The sequence below is a fragment of the Entelurus aequoreus genome, linkage group LG11, assembly GCF_033978785.1.
Source record: "Entelurus aequoreus isolate RoL-2023_Sb linkage group LG11, RoL_Eaeq_v1.1, whole genome shotgun sequence".
Taxonomy (NCBI): Eukaryota; Metazoa; Chordata; class Actinopteri; order Syngnathiformes; family Syngnathidae; genus Entelurus; species Entelurus aequoreus.
The window spans coordinates 48,587,623-48,614,129 of NC_084741.1; the positions used below are offsets into that span (position 1 = coordinate 48,587,623).

Genomic DNA, 26,507 nt, shown 5'->3' on the forward strand with positions numbered 1-26,507 from the left:
AACATTTTGCTTTGATAAAACCATTTATTTATTCCCACATCATAACGACATACTAAGGACATTGCGTATCAGTGATCAGTAATGTAATAATGTACTGTACTTCAACTCATGTACTTCAACTTACTGTAATGTATCCTATTAATCTCAAAATCAGTTTGGATTTTTAATTAACTAAAAAAAAAATCATGCTAATAATTTTATCATCTCTGGTGGTGTTAATATTGTACAATAAGGTTATTGCAAAAGGTTATTAATGCATAGTCTTCCCTCGCTATATTGCGTTTTCCCACATCACAGATTCGTTTTTTTAAGCATATTCTATAAAACGTTTACTCTAAATTAAGCTTTTTAAATCATAGAAATGGCTAAATAAACTAAAAGATCATTACTACAGTAGTATTGGCCACCAGAGGTGACCAAACCAATCAAAGCACAGTTCAATATTGTGGCCACTGATTGACTAAGCCTCAAGAAGCAGTACTTTTTGGATTGAAAAAGTGTAAAGGTGACTAAAGGATGTCTAGAAAGCTCTCATAATATTAAAGAATTTAACGTTTTTTTATCATCTAAATATGAACAAATTCGATTTTTAATTAATGATTCCCACAACGTGGAAATTAATTTATCACTGTCCCAGAACCAGGTAACATCGGTAAACAAGGGACGACTGCACTGACAAAAGAAACAGAACGCAATTCATAATGAGTGTACATTTGTGGGGCACAGTTGAGGATTATAGCTGGCGACTTGTCCAGGGTGTACCCCGCCTTACGGTCGAATGCAGCTGATAGGTTCCAGCACCCGGCGTGAACCCGAGAGGGACAAGCGGTAGAAAATGGATGGATGGATGGATGTTTCTCAGCTGTGGTCCATATGGGCCCAAGCGGTACTCAGTTGTAATACCCCTTTCCACCACTTGTGGCAGTAATGACATTATCAAACAAACAGAAGAAGTTTGAAGCTTAAGTCAGAGAATTTTCTATAGCGCAAAAAATATGACTAAAGTGGTGAAGCTGTATTTTCATTTGCACTTTAATTTTATTGACACTTTAGTTAATAAACATTCATTATTATTTAGTTTATTTAGTACAACACAATTGTATGTTCATTTATTTTTCTTTAGTCTCCTCTTATGCAGTATATTTGATTAGTGCTTATTTATCTAATCAGCCTGACCTAATCCTAAAGTTTGTGTTAAATAATAATCATCTTTGTGATTAACATATCGTTTCATGTCATTTGACAAGTTTGTAAACTGTAAGTAGGTTAGATATAATTATTGAATACGATAAAAATAAAAAGCAAGATGACAAATTAAGTGTTAATAATTGAGTGGGACCTGGGCCCCTCCGTAGTGGAGAAGTTGGGCCCCGAGGTCAAAATGGTAAAGAACCTCTGGTATATAAAGTACTTTCTCTGAAAGTTAAGTATTTTTGATCCTACAAAATGGAGCCACCACCAGATAAAAATAACCTATTTGTCAGAACATCTGGCTTTGAAAAGTAATATTCACCAAAAAACTGTGTGCATTCAGACATTGGGTTTCTAAATCAATTCAAAACAACCAGCCAGAGAACATACACTGTCCAACCATTGATCAGCAGATATCATATCACCAAACAATTGGCTGATATCACATTGCCTTGCTCCATCTTTACATACCTCATTCATCACACTGTAAGCGATACACACCAAGTTAAGATCATCTGTCACCTTCTGACACATGCTTTTTGTCCATTTTTAACGCAGCAAAGAACCCTCTTCTATTAAATAGAAACAGATCCAGCTAATGTAAAAACAACAACAAAACTGCACACATCCATTAGTAAGTATTAGAACAAAACCTGCTTTTGTGAGCTCTAAACTCTAAAACCTTCACCCGGGTTGTGTGAGGCAATATGGCTATGATAAAGCAAGGTAACAGAAATCACAATAAAAAAAGGGGATTGGGAACGCTAATGAGACAGGACAGTTTATACAATGACAGGCGGAAAGGATTGGCAGGAAATGATAGATGAAGGGTCAAGTCGGAGAAAGACTTCAGTGGTGCTTGGAGTGCAGGCCTACAGGACCGCAGCAGTACACTGCAAAAAGGGTGAAGGGTAAAGGGGGTAAAGAAAAGAACAAATTAAAATTGAGATTTACAAAACTATAAATAATGCAGAAATGGAATGGAAACGACATCCAGGGGAAAACCTAGAGACAGAAAGAAATAGACCAAAGAGCCAGCCATTAAACTTGAAGTGAAAACACTGAACATACTCTGAAAAAGGGAATATGACAAAAGCCTGGGAGTATACAAAAATAGTTGATGCATTATGACCTTTACTACATGACCAACCCCCTTTAACTATTATCAAAACTATCTGAAATTATTTATTGTTGATGACAACCAGACTATAATTCCAAAATGCACCAAACCTCGTTTTCAAATTGGCTTATGTGTAGTAAAATATGTCTCACAAGTATACTTTTGAATACAACCTTATGTATTAATCCTACATAAAAAGCACTCCAGTTAATTAATGTTGACAAAAGCCCTGAGTCCAAAGGATTATAGGTTGCCATTTATAGACATGAAACACCTTGACCTCACATGAACCCACTATCAGTAGCTATGTGCACATGGACACATTTAATCGGATTAAAAGCCTAACCGGAATAAAAATGCTTCATGTAAACACGGCATTGGGAATATTCTGACTCGATCACATACACACGTTCGGATCAAAACTTCATTCCGATCGAGACGGGTGGTTTATGCCGAAAGTCATTCGGATTGGAGCACGTGACAACACATCTTCCGAAATTCGGGTTAGAATTATCCTTACTGCGCATGTTTTTGATGTCAGCTATACTTTGTGGTGGACTAAATTTAATAGTCTCGGAATGAAGCGATTGTCTTGATACTGTTTCCCCCAATTCACCATGTACAGAATTAGCGCTAAAATGAGACTAGCAAAAACAAAAAGATGGTACGGAGTGTCATGTGTCGATGTAACAATAAAAGAAGGTATATAGTTGTCGTCTTAACGAGCTGTTTTATTCACGACATTACAGCTATTCCAAGTGCTAACTGCGAGCCTCAATCACATGTACACAATATTGAAACATGAAGATGCGCCGCAACTCGGACATAATCACAACATAAAAAGCACAGAACAGCTACTGTACATTTCAAAAAGAGAGGTAAGACAAAAGTAGTGAACAGATAGAAAAAATTATAAATACCATGATAACGTCGGACAAGCAGAAATGCACAGCCATGTTTGATAAAAGTGGAAGTCTCCTGCTTCTTCAGCACCTGCAGTGAGCAACTCGTCTAAAAGATGGCGCCATAGCACAAATAATACCACACCTTTCTGTTTATGTTAGGTTCTGCACATGTCAAAGTTAAGTATTCCAATTTAAGGTGTGTTGCATAAAAATGCACATTATAATCAGATCATTTTTTTTCAGGGTCCATGTACACAGTAACAATCTAATCCGAATGATGATCAGATTAAATAAATGTCCATGTACACATGGCTACTAACAAGTCAGTCTGCTACAGTTGAAAATGAAACTATCTGAGAAAAGAGTTAAATATACACGTGCAAAGACAAAATAATTATGTGAAAGTAAAAAGAAAAGGGAATCTATCTGGCACCTACACTGGGAAGCAGAGTCCTCCTTTTCCTTGGTGCTCCGTGAGTAGCGGCTTTTTATGGGATCAAGCGAAGGGGAGTGCAGGGGAGGATGTTCCAGGGCTGGGGAACGACGAGGCTTGGGTGGGACTTGCAAATCAGCTGTTCCTTGAGAAACAAGCAATTAGCAAACAAAATCATATTCGATGTACAAATGGTGGACATGGCTTAAAAACCTTCTGACTGAAAGTTGTCAAAAAAACCTACCAAAGTAATCATAATCATCTTTGTTACTGGTTGGCAGCATTCCAATCCTAGTGATTTCTCACTACGCTTGCCAAGGTGTGCTTGTTATATAACTGAATTCTTAGATTTTTATGTGATTAAAGTTTCTGTCTCTTCAAGCAGGAGGGTCTATTCGCGCTATGGAGGTACTACTCACTTTCTGTGCAGTGCACAACTAATGTTTTTTGTCTTACATTATTGAAACCTGGCTACATGCGAGTCTTGCATGCATACTACAGAATTAACTAAATCAGAATCTGAAAGGGCAGGAGGTTGACGAAACCACATTTGCGGTTTATTTGGAAAGGAAGGCTTTCTGTCCTATATACTTTTTGGGCCCTATTTTTCCATGTGCTTAAGTGAAAAAAGGTGCACAACTGCGTTCATTCTGGCTGCGCGAAATTCTCCACCTCGACTTAAGTGATGTGCGTCTTCATCCTAGATACGCGCTTTGGGTGGAAAAACCTTTAAATGTGGGCGTTCCTGTCAAATCTGATGTTAAGCGTATTCTCCCGTCAACTTCAGTACTTTTGTTCGTACTCTCCTCTGAGGCTGGAATAAGTCCAGCACCCTGGTAAGTTGAAACAACATATCAAAAATCAAAATGCACATCATTGTCTTGTGGGTGTGACCACAGCAGAAGGGGGCCGCACGTATATAATAATAATAATAATAATAATACATTTCACTTATAAAGGTGCCTTTCTGGGCACTCCAGGACACTGTACAAAATCAAACAATAAAATCAATTGGATAAAAACAACAACAAAGATCGATAAGATTTACAATGAATAAGCAGTCAGGAAAAGGTGTGTTTTGAGTCTTGATTTGAAGAGGGATATTGAGTCTATGTTACGAAGGTCTGGTGGTAATGAGTTCCAAAGATGAGGGGCTGAGCGGCTGAAAGCTCGGGCACCCAAGGTGGACAGTTTATATAAGAGGACAGTGAGATGGATGGATGAAGAGGATCTTAGGGAACGTGAGGGCGTGGCGACATGGAGCAGGTCAGAGATATGACGGAGAGAGGTTATGGATAGCTTTGAAAGTGAGGAGAATTAATTTAAATTGGATACAGTGTTTGATAGGTAGCCAGTGGAGTTGCTGCAGAACAGGGGTGATGTGTTGGATTGAAGGGGTTCTGGTGATTATCCGGGCTGCAGAGTTCTGGAGAAGCTGAAGTTTGTGAAGTGACTTGTGAGGGAGACCAAACAGGAGAGCGTTGCAGTAGTCCAGGCGAGAGGTGACAAGGCTATGGACTAGTATGGCAGCAGTATGTGGGGTAAGGGATGGGCGAAGTCGATTAATGTTTCATAGATGAAAGTAAGCGGACCGGGTAATGTTTATGTGGGCTTGAAAAGAGAGTGTGCTGTCGAGGATGACACCCAGACTCTTGATTTGGGAGGAGGGTGAGACAGAGGAAGTGCCAAGAGTAACGGACAAGCTGTAGGTTTTGGCTAGAATGGATTTTGTACCTACAAGTAAGATTTCGGTTTTATTACTATTGAGTTGAAGGCAATTGGATGAGAACTAGTGCTTGAGTTCACTGAGGCAGTCAGTAAGGGAGGAAGGAGGAAGAGAAGCAGTTGGTTTGGTTGAGATGTAGAGCTGGGTGTCATCCGCATAACACTGAAAATGTATTTTAAATTTACAAATATAGCTGCTGTGTTTAGATTTTTCTGGTACGAACGGACGTAACGATTTCATTTGGACCGTAATCATTGAATATTGACTATTTAATAAAAAATAAAAAAAATACATACATATATTGTAGCATCTATCAAATGATTTGATTGATTTTTGGACAGTTAATATCAAACTGTCCTGCTTCACCGCACAAGCACACAAAATACAGCTGTCAAGCCCCTCTGACGCGTCACGGCTTCACAAACGTTTGTACGAAACAGTTCTCTTATCACCAAATAAAATCAGGTTATAATAAATTAGTTTAATCTACAGATTATTATTATTCACATCTAGCCAGGAAGAAGCTGTTGTAGCGTGCATATATACCATCACTTTGGCAACACACGTTCACGTGACAAACACTGCCTGGATTAAGATGGCCATTTGAAATTTACAGTGTTATCTTTTTCACAATTAGTAATGAGCCGGGAGAATACAAATAGAAAGAACGTGCATGACTTGAAGCGCATTAAAAAAACACCTCAGTGCAATTAGAAGAATAGGGCCCTTTACGGTAACTGGGTACAAGGTGAACCCATCTGCCTGTTGATTGGAATGGTGCCATTAAAGGCTTCTGAAATGTGTCCATGTTGCTTTTACCTTACAAAAAAGTTGAACTTGATGAAAAACAAATCCATTCATATGATTTACTGTGCATACAGGGGCAACAAGGCAATTATGTAAGACAGCATTATTCATATAGAGCGAGCACACTTCCCACATGGGTTTGCAATACATCATTGTGCTGTCTTAGTCAGCGTATACTGTTGATGTGCTACTTAATCTCTTTACTACATTGTATACAAGGAGGTGGAACTGAAACAACATACAGTACTATGGACTAAGATGACGAACTACCCTATCATAACCCAAACATGTTCACAAGCAAGGTGAAAATGAAGTAATGTTTTGCATGCGAGTATAACTGCTGTCAACTCAGTATAAACAAATACACAATGTGATGTAATGTTTCTGCCCAGACAATGGGGTCACTTTATAATGTGCATGGCTTTTAAGGTGTTACATGTATTAAATACACTCATTCCCTGCTAAATGTGAACCGTTAAAAAGTTTACAGTAGTTCCAAAGTTTCCTACTATGCTTTCCACAGTGAACTTATGAAGAGGTAAAGGTTGACACTTTCAGAAAGCTAAGAGTAAATATGTATCAATGATCCACATGATGTCCGTTCTATTCCTGTCTCATACACTAACTCCATCATCTGTTATCCTTCCATCCTGTTTCTATCCTTCTCCTCAACCAGCTCTCCCTTTAAACCCCTCTAGAAAACCTGCTGTTCATACCCTTTTCTCCTCCTGCTGCCTAAACCTTCCCATGCCCCATACTTTGAACTCCCTGGCTCTCTCACCTTCCTCAACCATTTTCTGAGGTTTACAACTCTATCATCTCTTCCTCCTTGAGGCATGACAGACCTCTGCTGCAATCTCACTCTGCTACCAGTAAATACCTGATCAATAAGGGGCTAGCTGAAGTTCAAGCAGATCCTGTTTAAATCTGTGATGGATGTGTTTGTCTTTGTATCTGCCAGCTTTGAAATATTGTGTGAGTGACTACATGCATATAGGAGTGAGATGCAAAGAGAGGAAAGAGATGGATGAAAAGAAGGGATTTAAGGCTAGGGTAAGAGTAAAGGACGGCACTGTTTCAAAAATATAAAAACCAGCTCCACTTGTTCCTGCACTTGAAGCATGACATGCACACACACACACACACACACACACACACACACACACACACACACACACACACACACACACACACACACACACACACACACACACACACACACACACACACACACACACACACACACACACACACACACACACACACACACACACACACACACACACACACACACACTTCAACCAGGTTATCATTATTGCACTTCTAAAATGTTGCTGCAGCTTGAAAGCTCTGCAGTTTTGAGAGCAGTGTCATTCTAAACGAGGGGGAACTATCCAGGCAACATTTGACCTAACAAGGGACCTAACCAGATTAATTTCGTTTGAAAATGCAAATAAATTTGTCGACATAGTCATGACATCATTACCCGTGTTATTCCAGAGTGACACGAGTCAGCACCGCCATTCGCATTAACATTGCGGGGGAAAACACTTTAAGTGTGGGAATATGTTCTCTTACCCTTGTTAAAAACACGAATACCTTGCTCATTTTGCAAATCAGACCTTGTTTTTATAACATTATATCTGTGATACGCGAGCATTTAGAGCGGATAAATGTCGGACATCTGCAGGATGCGGTCTCAACTCATTAAGATTGTGTGAAAAACTGATTTAACTATCATTTTAGCCAAAGTCCGCCAGCTATACTTTGTCTAAGAAAGAAAGGCACCATAACAAACACACACCCGAACACCAATTTGTCAGCATCATAAGATTAAACATACCGTACAATCTATCAGATAGCTAAGAATTGTTAAGAATGTTAAGAATAAATCAATCATACAATTAAATGCACTGAGTCTATTAGATTGCTTAAAATGCCAGGAATTAACCAATTATCAATAGTATATCAGTGTGAAGCTTTTTAAACATCATCACAAACTGCTTGTTTCTTATTGAGCAAGTTAGTTTTGTTGTTTTATCATTTGTTCTTATTGCTATTTTAACTTTTAATATATATATATATATATTATATATATATATATATATATATATATATATATATATATATATATATATATATATATATATATATATCCATCCATCCATCCATCCATCTTCTTCCGCTTATCCGAGGTCGGGTCGCGGGGGCAGCAGCCTAAGCAGAGAAACCCAGACTTCCCTCTCCCCTGCCACTTCGTCCAGCTCTTCCTGGGGGATCCCGAGGCGTTCCCAGGCCAGCCGGGAGACATAGTCTTCCCAACGTGTCCTGGGTCTTCCTCGTGGCCTCCTACCGGTCGGACGTGCCCTAAACACCTCCCTAGGGAGGCGTTCGGGTGGCATCCTGACCAGATGCCCGAACCACCTCATCATATATATATATATATATATCTATATCTATATATATATATATATATATATATACATATATATATATATATATAGATATAGATATATATATATATGTTTTGTTTTGCACTTTTCCTGTCCTTATTTTTAAATGGACTAAAGTAATTCATATTAATTAGTAATAATGTAATAGTTATTTACATTTTTGTAACAGCCTAACTTGCAACGTAGTTACAGTATAAATAAATATTTATAAATTAGTCACTTTTGTTGTTGGTGAGCACATGCCTCAATGGCTAAATTAGATTAGAGCTGCTGAATGTGTACACTTTATAATCCGACTAGTCATTAAGATAGTCGATGACTAGTCGACTATCAAAATAGTCAAAAGCGTCATTAGTTGCAGCCCCAATGTGCATTTATGACAAGAGGCTGACAATTTAAATACGTCCATGTGCACATCAACATGCGTGAGTACCTTCATACAATATGTGCACATTTCTGCCAAGTGATACGAGTTACGAGTATGGTCGTGGAGAGAATCGTGCTTGTAAGTTGAGGTACCACTGTATTCTGGGCTTGACCTGTTTTGAAACTATTTCTACTGCCTGCATCTTGAATCTAACAGTAATCATGACTGTGAGTAAAATGTCAATCATCTTGGGATCACTATTGTTAAAAATATTCAATAGTGACCAAATTTTAGGACAAAACAACAATTCTACATTAAATAAGCATTGATATTTACCCAGTTCACTGTGTCTGTTCTCAGCTTCATCCACTTTAGGATTGAGGAATGACTCACTCTCTGTCCTGGAGATGCTAGTTGAAGCTGGCACTAATTTGCTGGACACATCGAGTTCCCTCATTTTCTTTATGGAGGTATTTGCAGGGGCTTGGGTCGGCACTGATCCGCTTGCAGTGCTGCTGGTCCGCGTACTATAGTGGGATAAAGTGTCATCCGTGTCAAGATCGGAGTCATCAGGGCTCCGGCTGACTTCAGAGCTGGAGTCCTGAATAACTTGGCTGTCAGAAGTGCTGCTGCTTGGGGTGGGGGAGCCACCTTTAGGGGTAACGGTGGAGCTAGATGGGGGATTAACTTGAATCCTCATGGATTGTGGCCTCACTGTTGACACAGTGGTGGAAGTGACGGTGGTTGACTGGGTCATGTTGGTGCGGAAGGCTGGAGAAGGTTTTACACTTGCATGGTTAACAGGTGTGGGCGTAGAAAAAGCAGATGCTTTGTTAACATCTGGGGTGATGGAACTTGGAGTGGAAGGAGGAGCTGGAGCTTTTCTTTTCCTTTGCTGACTTTCTGAGCCATTGAAGGTCTGATGGAAAACAAAATGGAAAAAAAGGAAATATAGTTTGGTGAAAATGAATGATTGTAGACACTTTCTTGTTTGTGTTTGTGTGTGTGCACTTTCTATCCATATATTTCAACCTGTCAAATAATACTGTCAAGAATGAACTACGGAGTAATTAAATCCAAGTGGAGTTTTGGCTAGCATCTGCAATTCACAACACCAGCATTCCTCTTAAATTATCCAACAACAAAAATTATAATGTCTGGCAGTAATACAATTAGTTTGATAAAGGAGTTCTTTGCATCACTATCATTTATTTTATAACTGTGACACACGTCGTATTTGTTCTAGGAGACACATAGGGCCTTACTGAAATGTAATGCACTCCCTCTAAATGACCTAATATTTTAATATTCAATCACATTCACATCAGGGTCTTTCACAGCCCACTGATAAGAGTTGTCATCTGAGATAGAAGCAAAAGTATGTACTTTCTCCTCAACAAGTGCAAGCATAAATGAAAAGTGGATAGCAGACTTTTGTATCATCCACTGGTAAGAGACAAAATGTAAAATGATATCAAGACATTTAAATTTGTGGCAACATGCATTCTGTTGGTGTTCTGTCAAAACAAAATTGACTAAAAGTAACAATTCATGACTGTACCTATGATTACAATGTTGAAACAAAGGAAGAACAAAAAAGAAAGGGCAAAGGAAAACTATGGAGCTATGGCACACATGTTGAATCCTCTTCACTTGACTATGAATCAAATTATAAACGCTACAAGCAGATTTTGACAGCGAAAGTGTCTAAGAAATCCGATTTACTGCCACAGAATAGTACTCTTTAATGCAGAACACCAAGGACATGCCTGGAGCTGCAACTGGTGTTACATCATGCAACAGAACAACAACAGGAAGATCAGTGCTACCTTGTGTTTTTTTCAGGTTTGTTTTATTTTGCAGTTCACCCATGAACTCAATGAACTAACTGCATGGCATGTTATGTAAATGTCCCCAACTGGTCGTCTTTCTACTCTTCCACGGTCCCCCACTTTGCCTCACTGACATTCTTACAGTCACATACCAGTGGATGTGGGCCAAAGTTGAAGCTGAAATGGGTGACTGACTTTCCAATGAAGACAAATGTGTGTATGTGGAGTGTGCACACGCATGTGTGCAAGCATGTTATTTTTTAATATATTCCCTGCAGAGTGAAACATAAGCCTGAAACCCAGCCCTGATAATGAAAGGAACAGATCAGCGAGCGCGCACACACACAAAGACTTTCCTTGCACACTTGGACATAATCACACAAATATCAGCACATGGACATACACACTAAAGGGAATGGTGCAGCTCATATCACAGGCTGAGTGCATGAGTAGATAAGGGGATCGTTAAAGTCATCAAGGTTAAGAGAGCGCTACTCTCATTGGCTGACTGGCGCCATGACTTGCAAAATAACACATTTTAAGATTATGTTGTTAGTGACTGAAAAACGTTATCTGAATGTATTACAGTTTATCACATTCAAGGTCACATGCATATAATATAACGTGTAGCAGCCTTTTGAGGCACCGCATTTGTGTAATGTTTGGACCAGCTTGAACAAGCCTTGTGGAAATTAGGAAAGCTATATTTAACAGTGCAAGATTCAACTTTTAGCAGATGGATAAATAACATTTTATTTGAAGCTAAGAGAAACAAAAGAGGCAGCCACTGAAGTAACGCCTCAAGTTAACCTTCTCTGATGACTACAATTGTGATTGTTGTGTCAAATGAGTAGTCTTGGTGGATCTTTAGGTAGTAATATTTAAAAAATTATGAATACAATTTCATACATTTAATACGGATATTCAGAAAAAACAGCAACAAAGACTCATAAATAATCGTCAATGCTAGTGGCTATCAACTATTCTCGTTAAAAAATCCCAGTCTCAAACAGAAGTGTAAAAATACCTGCAAGGAAAGATTTACTTACTATTTTTTGTGTAATTCACAACTGCTTTGTAGTTGCAATTGTTTTCATTAAAGTGCAATTGAAAAACATAATGTGAGGACATATTTTTAAAATATATGGGTCTTTATGCAAAGGCAATTAGAAAGGCCTTGTCAAGAGAGTTTGGCATGTCTATTAAATTTTCCACTCCATGGCTTGAGTGGCATAGGGCCCCATGTTGGAGCATGTTGATCAGATCGGACCACCCATGGAGGCTTCAACCTGGTGGCGTGACCATTCATCAGTTGTTTTGAGGCGCTTTTGACGGGTGACGGGCTTTGTAACAGGGCAACAACATTACGGCACTGATGTGGAATGTGCAATAAAAGTATGTGCGTTCATGACAAGAGGCTTACAATGTAAATGTGTGCATGTGCACATCAACATGCATGAGTACCTTCATATGTGCATGTGTATGTGTGCACATTTCTCAGATAATAATAGAAGATGATTTGCCTCTACACAGCTAGGGCACTAAGGTCAAAACCATTGTAACAGTAGACAGCCGGACAGTTAGCATGTGTTGGGGTCATTGTGTGTATTTGGTATTATGGTCGTGTGCATTTGCATCTTTGACAAAAATATTTACTGTTAAATGTGTTGACAATATGTCTGGAAATGATTGGTTAAAAGAGACTAAAACCAAGAACTAGGAGACACATGGCTGACCCAGTTTCATCTACTTTGTCCTACTAACCCACTCTTTAAGAGATGACAGGTTTTCCAACAAGTACTGTGTAGTCAGGCATGCATATACCAGAAACTGAAAAGTAAGTACACTTAATTTTTGTTGTTTTTTAATCATTGATGGTGCATAATTTGTATTACTGAAGAGTGGCCATAATATAATAACTAATACATAATATCGTAATAAACTTAGTCAAAGGTTACCAAGTACATGCATCCATGAATGCATATTGTCCTGGCTGGTGTAACACAAATTTAGAAAAGTTCAAATGCAAATAGACCTTGTCACTCAAATGGATTTTCGAGACAACATTCTTCAAGGTCAGTTTTAAAAATATAAATCTTATAGTGTCTACTTGCTTTAGTCAATACAACCATGAGACCAAACATACAGTACAAAGGACACCAAACATACAGTACAAAGGACACCAAACATAACTTTTTTATCACTTAGTAGCCAAATCTAAACTAGATTACTTGCTACAGTCTAAATAAATTAAACAGACTGTCAAAAGATTATTAGATTCTAATCTATTAGATTCAACAATACAACCTTGAACTTTTAAATTTAAAATTGTACTTATCTCCACTCACACTATTAATAATGTAATAGAATATTACATACTAATATTTTTCTCACTGGTTGCAGCAAGAGAACATGCAAAACAGTTAAGTACTAGCATGGCAATGGTTAACATAATGATTTAATTTTTTTAGTGGTTTGAAATTTTTTTGAGGGCTGACTAACAATGTCAAAGCATTTTCCAGCACAATAATATGTTGGTGTGTTAAGGTCGGCAATAAAGTTTAAAAAGAGTGTTAGACTGTGCCTCTGTCAGAATGCTACTGTACATTACTTCCAAGAATGTTACATGAACAATTTCACCATTGAGCACTTATCCCAAGTGCTGAGTTTACAATCACTGAAATAGCTTCTTTTTTAAGTCTAATTACTACCGTGTAAATCAGCACCTGTGCTATTATGGAACCAGGTGTTGGTGCCTATCCCTACTCTAGATACTGTACTCTTCTTTCAAAAACCCAAATTCTACTGGCCTTTTTAAATACTAGGGGTGCAAGGATCCCTTGACATTGTTGACAAAAATCAACAAAAATTTGTCACCGATAAATTCATTTGACGATAATAGTCGATGACGTCATCACTTGTATTTTGCCGGACAGAAACCAACATGTGCGAGTCAGCGTGACCGATGACCAGCAACAAAAAGAGAAAAATGGGTACAAAAACACCACCGGTGAAAACATTGAAAAGAATGGGAACATTTCACTGTCAAAGCGGGCCTTGCTTCAAATGGCAGTACATCTGTGATGCAGGAGCATTTAAAGAGGTGGCTTGTCGGATATCTGGAGGAAGCGGTCTCTGACAACGGAAAAAAAAAAACAACAACAAAAAGAAGCAATATAAGAAAGTTTATATCATAGTTTTCACTCCATATATATTTGGTTTACTTGATTTCTCCTCACTTTTTATTAGGCAAAATACACAATTATGTTATTTGCTCATAATTCTTTTTCCTCAGTTATTTTGTAGTTATCTTCCCGCTTGCGCAGGAGCACAGACAAATTTACTTAAGAGAAGCATAGAGCTCAAAACTTTTATCATAAGAGGTAAAGTAGACAAAACTTGCCTTAAAAAATTACACTAACACTGTGCCTATCACTTTTGGGAAAGAACGAGGGGAAAAAACAAGACTGCTTTTCTCAACTGTGTTCCAAAACAGGATTCATGTTAGTTCAGCACTTATTGTACACATACAATATATTGTATGAAAACATTTTGAGAAGGCATTACCTCTAAAATAATCTAATCTTAGAGTAAATTGATTTAACTCCCATTAAATAACCAGTGGCTCTTTACACAGGACTGTTTTGGGCTGAAAACGAAAAAAAATACTAAGACTATATACTAAGGCCATGCAGAATAAGGCATTAATAAGTACTTAATAATGACTAATTAAGAGCCAATATGTTACTAATTTGCATGTTAATAAGCAACTAATTAATGGTGAATATGCTCCCCATACTAAAGTGTTACCGTGGATAATAGTGGGTGATGTCATCGCTCCCGTTTTTCCGAAAGGCAACAAACATACACGAGTCAGCACAACCGGTGACTGGTGAGCAACAGGAAGAGAAAAATGGCTGCAGCTTCTGTAACAAAATGGCGAGCGAAAACATCAAAAGTATGGGAATTTCACCCTAAACACATTATATAAAAGGATAACTTGCTCAATTTGCGGATGTTGCTTTTCACAGCAGTGCGTCTGTAATGCAGTAACATTTAAACGGAAGCATGACGGACATCCAAAACAGTTCCTCTGTGTTCGCTCTTACAATAACAATGTAGCTACAGCTTGGTTATTACACAGGTTACAAAACGTAAATGGATGTATTATTGGCGGTTTTTGGTTGCATTTTCAAAGTGATTTAGAGGCAGAATGGATTGATCTCATTAGCTGCATTGCTAGCCACCTAGGACAAGCAAATTATTACAAGTTAGAATGCTAAAAAAAACAAAAACTAGTCTTCTTGTCCTTCATAAGGATTGGTAGCGATAGGCAAAATTCCCAAAAAATGGTGCTGTTCCCCTTTAAATGGACATAAGTTTAATAAGATGAAAATCAGTTTTTTTCAGCAGCCTATCACAATGCATAAATACATGTCTAAATAGGGGAGTCTTTATTGTCTTTATTATTAGTTAGCACATGGCAAGTGTTTACGTTCTCTGATGATTCAAATAACCAGTAGAAATGGATGGACATGACAGAAATTATATCTCTGCCAAAAAATACAAACTTTAAGTAAATTGACAAATAGGAGACTTATATAATTATTAAAGAAGAGCAGGCAGCAACCCACTCCCTGTAACATCCAGGAAGAAATTATGTTAGCCATCTTGAAAAATGTCTCACCTATCAGCTACATGAAGGAGCCCAGAATTGTTAGTATTTAAATGTATGCCATATTTAGAAATCATTTATTTCATATCAATCATACCATATTGAGAAATCATCGATGTTAATTGTGTTACAAATTCAAAACAGGAAGTAAACATATGTGTTAGTAATTGCTATGAAGTGGAAAAGGGTTAGGATTAAATAAACTCTCTTCCTACTCCTTTTCGGACTTGTAAAAAGAAATGAAAATATGTAAAATAAGTGATGTATCATATTGAAACTGTATACATTTTCAAAATAAACTTCAACCAACCAACAAATATTTCATGGTTCCTCAAGAGGAAACCTTACAATGTATTGAATCCATAAACTGATGTAAAATTGAGATGGCGAGTCATTGTGATGTAGAAAAATTCCCTATTTTTACCAATTTTGTAGGAGATTTGCCATATTTTGAAATTAAAATGTTGATGTTCCTCTTAGACACACATAGTAAAGGTGTTTGTGAAACCTCCTGATGTTGTTTGGTGCTAGATTAATAACCACCGCATGAGTGCTGCATTAAACATTATGTCGATACTGGTCTGACGTTTTCTAAAAGATAATGTTAAAAAAACAACTTCAAGCCTTGTGCAGCTGTTTACTGACATACATTTTTTATGTTTGGATGAATTTTACTGCAAATGAATGTCGGTCATCAGCCTCTTTGACTACTAATAATTGATATTGGTATCAGCCCTGAAAACATCATGTCGGTCGATCTCTATTAAAAATATATTTCCAAAATCGCCCTTTTATTGTCATCATTTGGCCCACGTCCCAGAACAAACGTTAACTTTTTAAAACTTTTTTTTTTACAGTGGCAGAGGACTCCTGGCCTCAACCGAGATGGAGTAACAGCAAGGATGACCAATCACACATATCACAGAGCCAATCAATAAGCTTGTGGGCGGTCTAAAGGGATATCAGGTTCAACATTGACCGTTTCCTGAATGGTCCCAGTTCTTGACACATCTCCTTTTAATACAGTATTGCAAGACATTGTTTTTAAACAGCAAAAAATTCAGGTGATCCAAATTGCCTTTTGAAAAAAACACATGCCCCACCGCCCTCCCCAAAAAATGAAGGCTGTTTAAACAGTTAAATAATACCACTGTTCATGGTAGCCTCAGACACATGAAGACATACAATACTTCTTATTTCGTCTTAAGATGAAAAAGTTTGGGAAACCCTAGTCTTCCCGAGACATGACAAGAGTAAAATCACACCTGAAAGTCTATAAATGATGTTGGTTTCTAAATTATTTTGTGGGCTGATTCAAAATCGATTTTTTTTCAATTCAACACGATTCTCGATTCACAAACAATTTTTTCCCGACTCAAAACGATTCTCTATTCATTCAATACATAGGATTTCAGCAGGATCTACCCCAGTCTGCTGACATGCAAGCAGAGTAGTAGATTTTTGTAAAAAGCTTTTATAATTGTAAAGGACAATGTTTTATCAACTGATTGCAATAATGTAAATTTGTTTGAACTATTAAAGGCCTACTGAAACCCACTACTACCGACCACGCAGTCTGATAGTTTATATATCAATGATGAAATCTTAACATTGCAATACATGCCAATACAGCCGGGTTAGATTTTTTTTTTTTTTTTTTTTTTTTTTATAATGTCCTGCCCAGCTTCTCGGGCAAATCATATAGCAGATGTAGATGCCCATATCGGCTGTTCAGATTTACTTTACAAAAGAGAAGTGTAGGATTCTTCTCTTGTTGCCTTACTTGTATTCTGACTTTATTAAATGTATTTATATTATCATTTGGTGCAGCCGGGCCGGAGCATAAGGGGATAGAAAGAGAGAAAAAGGAAGACAGAGGGGGGAATTGTGGGGACAAGAGGGGGATTAGACAGAGAGACAAAAACAACAACAACAACAACAACAACAACAGAGCAACATCAGCAAATACGACATGTACAAATATGATGGTAAAAGTAATAGCAAATAAGCAGTTAGCGAAAATTAAAAAAATAAAAATAAAAAAAATACAGAAATGACAATGAGCATTATTACACTAAAAATGGAGCAATATGAATACCAATAGAAATAGTGCTATTGATAATAAACAATACCAGTACTTTACCTTTATTATCAACAATACAATTGTTCAAATGCAACAATACATATACGTCATGATAACTTGAGATACGAAAGAATGCAGAAAAATGGAGGGGAAGAAAGAGAAGCAACCTTAACCTTGTAGATTGTTATAGTAACAATAGGTTAAGCTTTGTCAGTGTGCCATGTGTTATACCCAGTTTACCCTAGGGCAACAACGTTAATATATGTTTGATGAAACGTGATTATGTGCATGAGTGTATGTGTGCATATGTACTTGTATATGTACAGTATGTGTATGTGTGCTTGTACAGTGAATGTATATGTACAGTATGTGTATACAGTATGTGTGTTTGAACAGTGAATGTATATGTACAGTATGTGTAAATGTGTGTTTGTACAGTGAATGTATATGTACAGTATATGTATGTGTGTGTTTGTACAGTGAATGTATATGTACAGTATGTGTATATGTATGTTTTTACAGTGAATGTATATGTACAGTATGTGTATACAGTATGTTTGTATAATGAATGTGCGTGTGGAAGTACGAACTTTGAGTGTGTAAATATGTACTGTATTTATTTGTATATGTATGTGGGAGCGTAGGTACCTATGTATGTGTGTATGTATGTGTGTGAGTATATGTGAATTTGCATGTACAATACATTTGACTCCCAGTGTGTGCGGGAGCCAGAGTACGGCCCCAGCCTCCCAGAGAACCCATCTCACAAACAGTAGGTGTGGTGCCCAGGGAACCAGGGGCCACCGCCCCCACGCAGCCAAGACGGACAGCGACAGGAACCCCAGAGCCTGGCCCACCGTGCCGCCCACAAGGGCCAGCAGCAGGCCGCAGACAGACGCACCCGGCAGAGGACAAGGCACGAGAAAAACAGGGGGAAGCCAGACCCCAAGCCAGCGAGAGACCACACCCCACACGGACAGAAAGGCGGGACGCCCCGCCCGAGGGGCCCGGAGACCCCCCGCAACCGGACGGGAAGACCGCCCCCGCCCCACCGGCAACAGGGCCCCCACGAGCCCCCCCCCACCCCCGGAGAGCGCAGCGAGGCCAGCCCACGGCCACCCCACCCAAGCCGGCCGCCACAGGACCACCCAGCACGGGGCCACAGGAACCACCCACCCCACCCGCAGGGACCCCAACGATGGAGATGGAACAACCAGCAACCGCCCCGCCGAGTCCCCCCCCCCCGAGGTAGGGGAATAAATAAATAAAATAAATAAATACATAATAATAATAATAATAATATTAATAAAATATATTATATACAGCCGGGTTAGATTAGTTAAGTGCAATTTTAAATTTCCCGCGAAATATCCTGCTGAAAACGTCTCGGTATGATGACGTTTGCACGTGACGTCACGGATTGTAGCGGACATTTTGGGACAGCATTGTGGCCAGCTATTAAGTCGTCTGTTTTCATCGCAAAACTCTACAGTATTCTGAACATCTGTGTTGGTGAATCTTTTGCAATTAGTTTAATGAACAATGGAGATAGCAAAGAAGAAAGCTGAAGGTGGGAAGCGGTGTATTAGCGGCCGGCTGAAGCAACACAAACACGTAGCCGGTCTTTCATTGTTTACATTCCCAAACGATGACAGTCAAGCTTTACCATTGGCCTGGGACAAGCTTTACCATTGGCCTGGGACAACAGAGACTCTTACCGGGAGGACTTTGAGTTGGATACGCGCTACCGTGAGTACGCAGCTACGGCTTCCAAACATTTGATCGCTTGCCCGTACGTGCGTGCCGCTATGTGCATGTCACGTACGTAACTTTGGGGAAATATATGTGCTGTATGAACTTTGCGGAGGTGAACGGTACTTTGGGCTGTGGGATTGAGTGTGTTGTGCGGGTGTTTGACTTGTATTGGCGGGTTATATGGACGGGAGGGGGGAGGTGTTTGTTATGCGGGATTAATTTGTGGCATATTAAATATAAGCCTGGTTGTGTTGTGGCTAATAGAGTATATATATGTCTTGTGTTTATTTACTGTTTTAGTCATTCCCAGCTGAATATCAGGTCCCACCCGCCTCTCACAGCATCTTCCCTATCTGAATCGCTTCCACTGCCCTGTAGTCCTTCACTCTCACTTTCCTCATCCACAAATCTTTCATCCTCGCTCAAATTAATGGGGAAATCGTCGCTTTCTCGGTCCGAATCGCTCTGGCTGCTTGTGGGCATGATTGTAAACAATGTGCAAATGTGAGGAGCTCCACAACCTGTGACGTCACGCTACTTCCGGTACAGGCAAGGCTTTTTTATCAGCGACCAAAAGTTGCAAACTTTATCGTTGATGTTCTCTACTAAATCCTTTCAGCAAAAATATGGCAATATCGCGAAATGATCAAGTATGACACATAGAATGGATCTGCTATCCCCGTTTAAATAAGAAAATCTTATTTCAGTAGGCCTTTAAATGAACCAAAAATATGACTTATTTTATCTTTGTGAAAATATTGGACACAGTGTGTTGTCAAGCTTATGAGATGCGATGCAAGTGTAAGCCACTGTGACACTATTGTTCTTTTTTTTTTTAATAAATGTCTAATGATAATGTCAATGAGGGATTTTTAATGACTGCTATGTTGAAATTGTAACTAATATTGATACTGTTGTTGATAATAATTTTTGTTTCACTACTTTTGGTTTGTTCTGTGTCGTGTTTGTGTCTCCTCTCAATTGCTCTGTTTATTGCAGTTCTAAGTGTTGCTGGGTCGGGTTTGGTTTTGGAATTGGATTGCATTGTTATGGTATTGCTGTGTATTGTTTTGTTGGATTGATTAATTAAAAAATAAAAAAATAAAAATATATATTTTTTTTTAAATAAAATAAAATTGATTTTTTAAAAATGAGAATCGATTCTGAATTGCACAACGTGAGAATCGCGATTAGAATTTGAATCGATTTTTTCCCACACCCCTAGTATATACATATACATATATATATATATACATATACATATATATATATATACATATACATATATATATATATATATATATATATATATATATATACCGTATTTTTAGGACTATAAGTCGCAGATTTTTTCATAGTTTGGCCGGGGGTGCGACTTAAAACTCAGGAGCGACTTATGTGTGAAATTATTAACACATTACCGTAAAATATCAATCAATATTATTTAGCTCATTCACGTAAGAGACTAGACGTATAAGATTTCCTCGGATTTAGCGATTAGGAGTGACAGATTGTTTGGTTAACGTATAGCATGTTCTATATGTTATAGTTATTTGAATGACTCTTACCATAATATGTTACGTTAAAGTGCCAACGATTGTCTCACACACACACTAGGTGTGGCGAAATATGTCCTCTGCATTTGACCCATCTCCTTGTTCACCCCCTGGGAGGTGAGGGGAGCAGTGGGCAGCAGTGGTGCTGCGCCCGGGAATCATTTTTGGTGATTTAACCCCCAATTCCAACCCTTGATGCTGAGTGCCAAGCAGGCAGTGTTTCCCACACATTCATTTATTTGTGGCGGCCCGCCACGAAAGAATTAAGGCCGCCACAAATAGATTTTTATTTATTTATTTATTTTTGTCCTGTCCAGCTTCTCAGGCAAATCATAGTTGATGTAGATGCCCATATCAGCTGTTCAGATTTACTTTACAAAAGAGAAGTGTAGGATCAACAGTGTTTCCCATAAACTGCCAAGATACCTGTGGCGGTGGGGGCGTGGCTATGGGCGTGGTCACCATGACATCATCGAGTAATTTGCATAATTTACTACAATGATATGATTTTCTCTAAAAAGGCTCAAAAAATGTATACTTACTAATTAATAATAACAGTTTGGTTTTAAACGTCCATCCATCCATCCATCCATCCATTTTACAATATAATTACAACACTTTATGTACATATTTATATACAGATTTGAACAATAAGTTATTCACTGAAATATATTTATTAATTGTGGTTCTTACAAAAAATCTATCTTATAAAAGTATAAAGGCTAAAATGTCTCTTAAAGCTCTGCCCCTTTAATTAGTGCATACTAAATAATTTAACTTTAGCCTACTACTACAACCATATTATTTACCAGCAACATAAAGTGAAACAGAGGCAGAGGTGTCCTGCCACAGTCAGTAACAAATAAACAGAAAACAGTAGTGGTGGTAGAAAGACACAGAGCTTCATCAAACATCTGATCCACTGAACAAAGAGCTCCAAAAATCTTGATCCTACACTTCTCTTTTGTAAAGTAAATCTGAACAGCTGATATGGGCATCTACATCAACTATATGATTTGCCTGAGAAGCTGGACAGGACAAAAATAAATACATTTAAAAAAAAAACTATTTGTGGCGGCCTTAATTCTTTTGAGGTGGGCCGCCACAAATAAATGAATGTGTGGGAAACACTGGGATCAAGATTTTTGAAGCTCTTTGTTCAGTGGATCAGATGTTTGATGAAGCTCTGTGTCTATCTACCACACCTCTGCCTCTGTTTCACTTTATGTTGCTGGTAAATAATATGGTTGTAGTAGTAGGCTAAAGTTAAATTATTTAGTATGCACTAATTAAAGGGGCAGAGCTTTAAGAGATATTTTAGCTTTTATACTTTTATAAGATATATTTTTTGTAAGAACCACAATTAATAAATATATTTCAGTGAATAACTTATTGTTCAAATCTGTATATAAATATGTACATAAAGTGTTGTAATTATATTGTAAAATGGATGGATGGATGGATGGACGTTTAAAACCAAACTGTTATTATTAATTAGTAAGTATACATTTTTTGAGCCTTTTTAGAGAAAATCATATCATTGTAGTAAATTATGCAAATTACTCAATGATGTCATAGTGACCACGCCCACGCCCCCACCGCCACAGGTATCTTGGCAGTTTATGGGAAACACTGAACGGGTCCCATTTTTTTTATAGTCTTTGGTATGACTCGGCCGGGGTTTGAACTCACAACCTACCGCTCTCAGGGCGGACACTCTAACCAACATACCAGGCACGTTCTCAGTTGGTTATTTATGAGTCATATAACGTACACTTATTCAGCCTGATGTTCACTATTCTTTATTTATTTTAAATTGCCTTTCAAAAGTCTATTCTTGGTGTTGGGTTTTATCAAATACATTTCCCCAAAAAATGCTAATACTCCAGTGCGATTTATATATGCTTTTTTCCTTCTTTATTATGCATTTTCGGCCGGTGCGTTTAGAGGTCACGGTTCGGTTCATTTTCGGTACAGTAAGAAAACAAAATATACATTTTTTGGTTATTTATTTATCAAATTTGTAAACAATGGCTTTATCCTTTTAACATTGGGAACACTATAATAATTCTGCCCACGTTTAATCCACATTAAACTGCCTCAAGATGTTGCTCAGATTAAATAAAATGACAAAACTTTTCTTCTACATATAAAAAGTGCAACATTAAACAGTTTCAAGTCAACTCATCATGCTTTATTACAGCATTTGGGAAGCCTGTAGTTGATTTTTATTATGTAAATGTTATATTTTTATCAACATGTGATAGCAGGGACCCTGCCATTCAAAACTAGGCTGCTCCATTACTAATGATTAATGTAACTATAGCTGAAAAAATAGTACAATAGCAATAGGAGATACTATTCATCCCTGAACACCATGGAGTTCATGTAGGCTTAATGATGCAGTTACATTATTATATCAACTATCAGAGACAGAAACTCTTCATTTAACATAATGTCCTTTTTTGCTGCTTCAACACAGCTCAATCAACACAGAAAAAGGTCAAGTGAAATGACAGACAGGGCTTTGCTGTCCGTAACACACACACAAAAACACACACGCACAATGAGCTAACGTTACGCTAAAAGCAAATTAGCCTTCACCTCCAGCCAGGACTGCGAGCGAGCTGAAGCTGCCGCTTATGTTTCTAGAACATCAACGGGCTCATAGTGATGTTACTAGTAGTTGACTGTTAGGTGTTTATTATCATTTGGGGAGAGTCCGCAGCCTGATGCTTACCTGCTAAACGCTAAGCACTGACTACATGCACTCTGAATACGCACTGCTGATTGGCTGTTACTGCTCTGAATACGCACTGCTGATTGGCTGTTACCGCTCTGTATGTAACCAATCAGATGGTTGTGTGGGTGGGACAATGCTGGGTGCTGTGTACTGACAGAGACCGGCAGAAGGAAGCGGAGCAGCTTGTTAAGACTTTAGCTTAGCTTATAATGTTTGTGTGGAAACTCGTTCGGTACACCTCCGAACCGAACCCCCCGTACCGAAACGGTTCAATACAAATACACGTACCGTTACACCCCTAATATATACTGTACATACATATATACATACATATGTATATATGCATATTACTATATATACATATGTATGTATCATCATCATCGGTGGTCACTCGAAACGAGTATGACGATCCTCCTGGCAGGGGGTATCCCTTTATGGAGGATGCCTGTCCGTGAATTTGTTTACGTGTTGGGACTGGTGCACAGACAGTCACCACACAATCCTTGACAGATCCGGGTCAGGGTCCAGTGGCATGGAGTCCAAGACGACTGGGGACCCTTTTCTGCTGCAGCCTTCATCCGCCATCCCAGCCGTTGTGACGCTCCATAGGGTTAGCAATCATCCTCCGCCTGTTCCACCGTTGAGGTCTTGGGTTGTTATTTCCCCATAACTGGGCCCACATGGATGTGGGGGTGCCTTCTTCCGCTATCGCAGCCGTTGTGGTAGTTCTTAAATCTACCGTCTTCCGCCTGCTCCGCTGTTGAGGTCCTCACCGTATCCCTGGCTAGGGGGCAGTCAGGTACTAGGCCTTTGTCAAGGGCCACCTGGGGTAACAGTAGTAAAGGGGTTAACCTCCTAGTGCCCCAAGACCCCATAGAGGAGCCTCCACTGCCGGATGCACTTTAACGTCATGCCCAGGACACATGTATATATAAAGTATAGACAGTATATGTATGTATATATATATATCTATATATATATATATATATATATATATATATATATATATATATATATATATATAGATATATATATATATATTTGTGTGTGTGGGCCCAGCCTACAGGGTGTTGTGATGCGTCTAGTGCAGTAGTTAGAGGGATGTGTGCTAGCGGGCCTGGCTCGCAGGGTGTAGTGATGCGTCTAGTGCAGCATGCTAGAGAGACGTTGCATGTAGGGATGCATGTGACGCATAGCTCCTGCCGCTGACAGGCCCAGCTGGGTAAAGGAAGCCGAGTGCGTAAGCCTTCCGAGGTCAGTACATAGCCTCTCCTTCACCAAGACCCCTAACCTTGCCTCCTTGTGGCAGCACACGGTAACAGGAGTCTCGCGACTTCAGGCTAAAAGGTAGGGGATCGACCCGCTGCCTTGCGGGTAAGTCCTGGAAGACAAGGGCTTAGGGGAGCACACCCTGAGAGAAAAGCACTGTGATGGAGGCACACACAGGCGGGCCAAGACAGACTGAGGGTTCCGGCGGCCTCCTGCAGCTATGAAGAGGTGCTGGTTGTCCTGGGTTTCCCCCTTGCCACTAGGCTCCATCTCTTTGTGGCGAAGACAGTGCGGCTGGGAACTGTGCACCCCCAGGGGCAATTAAAACCTATCACCGCATAGGTCTCTGCTTCTGACCTTGGTGGATCCAGAACAGCAATTGGATTCTGAAGCACAAAGTCTGACGGCGTCAGGATGTCTGATAACCGGGGCATGGTTAAAATGAACTGGGAGCTTCTAGTTAGATCCCTGCACGTCAGCGATACAGGGCTATAATGGTCGCTATCAGCTGGGAATTGAGTGGCAGCTGATTTCGGCAGACCCCTGTATGACTGAGCAGCCCTATTTAGGAGCCACACTGCTCACCCCAAAGTTGGGGGAAGGCCTAGAAAAGGTGGCCTAAACATTGCCCACTCTTCACAGCCCGGTCAAAAAACAAAAAATAAACAAGTTCCCCTGAAATTGGCTACATGGAACATTAGAACCCTCCTGGACAATAACCCTGACAGGCCGCAAAGAAGAACTGCACTTGTTGCTGATGAGCTCAGACGTTATGGAATTGACATCGCCGCCTTGAGTGAGACCAAACTTCTGGATGAGGGATCCCTAAAGGAAGAAGGCCAGGGTTATACCTTTTTCTGGAAGGGTTACCCTACAAAAGGTCCGCATCACCACGGTGTTGGTTTGGCAATAAAAAACAGCCTGCTACCCAGTTTCACTAAAAGTGAAAGACTCATGTCTGTCCGTATTCCCCTTGCAAAACACCGCTACGCAACTCTTCTCAGTGCCCATGCGCCAACTTTACCATCCGAGAATGAGGCAAAGGATCGTTTCTACCAGGAACTAGATGAGGCCCTACAGCACATCCCTAGCAGTGACAAAATCCTCCTGCTTGGTGATTTTAATGCAAGGGTGGGGAAAAACCACCTCATATGGAAAGGAGTGATTGGGTAGCATGGTATCAGGAAGGTCAACAGCAATGGCATGAGGCTACTCAGTCTCTGTGCTGAGCATGACCTGACAATCACCAACACAATCTTCCAACAGAAAAATAAACACAAGGCTTCCTGGATGCACCCACGATCCAAGCAATGGCATCTGCTGGATTACGTCATCGTGAGACGCAAGGACACCAAGGACGTGCACATCACCCGTGCAATGAGAGGTGCTGACTGCTGGACTGACCACCGCATGATTATCTCCAAGTTGCGAGCGTCAGTATGTCCTCCTGTTCGTCTCCGAAAAACTGGAAAGAAGCGGTTGGACTGTGCCCGGCTTGAAGCAGACGAGGCCCGGAACAGCCTTCGATCCTCCATTGCAGGGAAGCTGCAGGAAATCGACCCCTTCCTGAGCCCTGAAGGCAGTGTTGATGA

General features: G+C 39.4%; 1 protein-coding gene across 9 annotated transcripts in view; it reads right to left on the reverse strand.

Annotated features, from left to right (window-relative positions):
* Window positions 1–26,507, reverse strand: part of LOC133660189 (protein cordon-bleu-like) — a 145,364-nt gene that overhangs the window by 17,314 nt on the left and 101,543 nt on the right. For 7 of the 9 annotated variants that reach the window (XM_062063443.1, XM_062063442.1, XM_062063444.1 and 4 more), the window contains 2 exons: window positions 9,339–9,921; window positions 3,654–3,794 (listed from right to left, as the gene is read on the reverse strand). In XM_062063443.1, coding sequence (XP_061919427.1) covers window positions 3,654–3,794; window positions 9,339–9,921 — 724 coding nt within the window. The remainder of the gene's footprint in view (window positions 1–3,653; window positions 3,795–9,338; window positions 9,922–26,507) is intronic. The other 2 variants (XM_062063447.1, XM_062063445.1) reach the window with 2 other exon arrangements.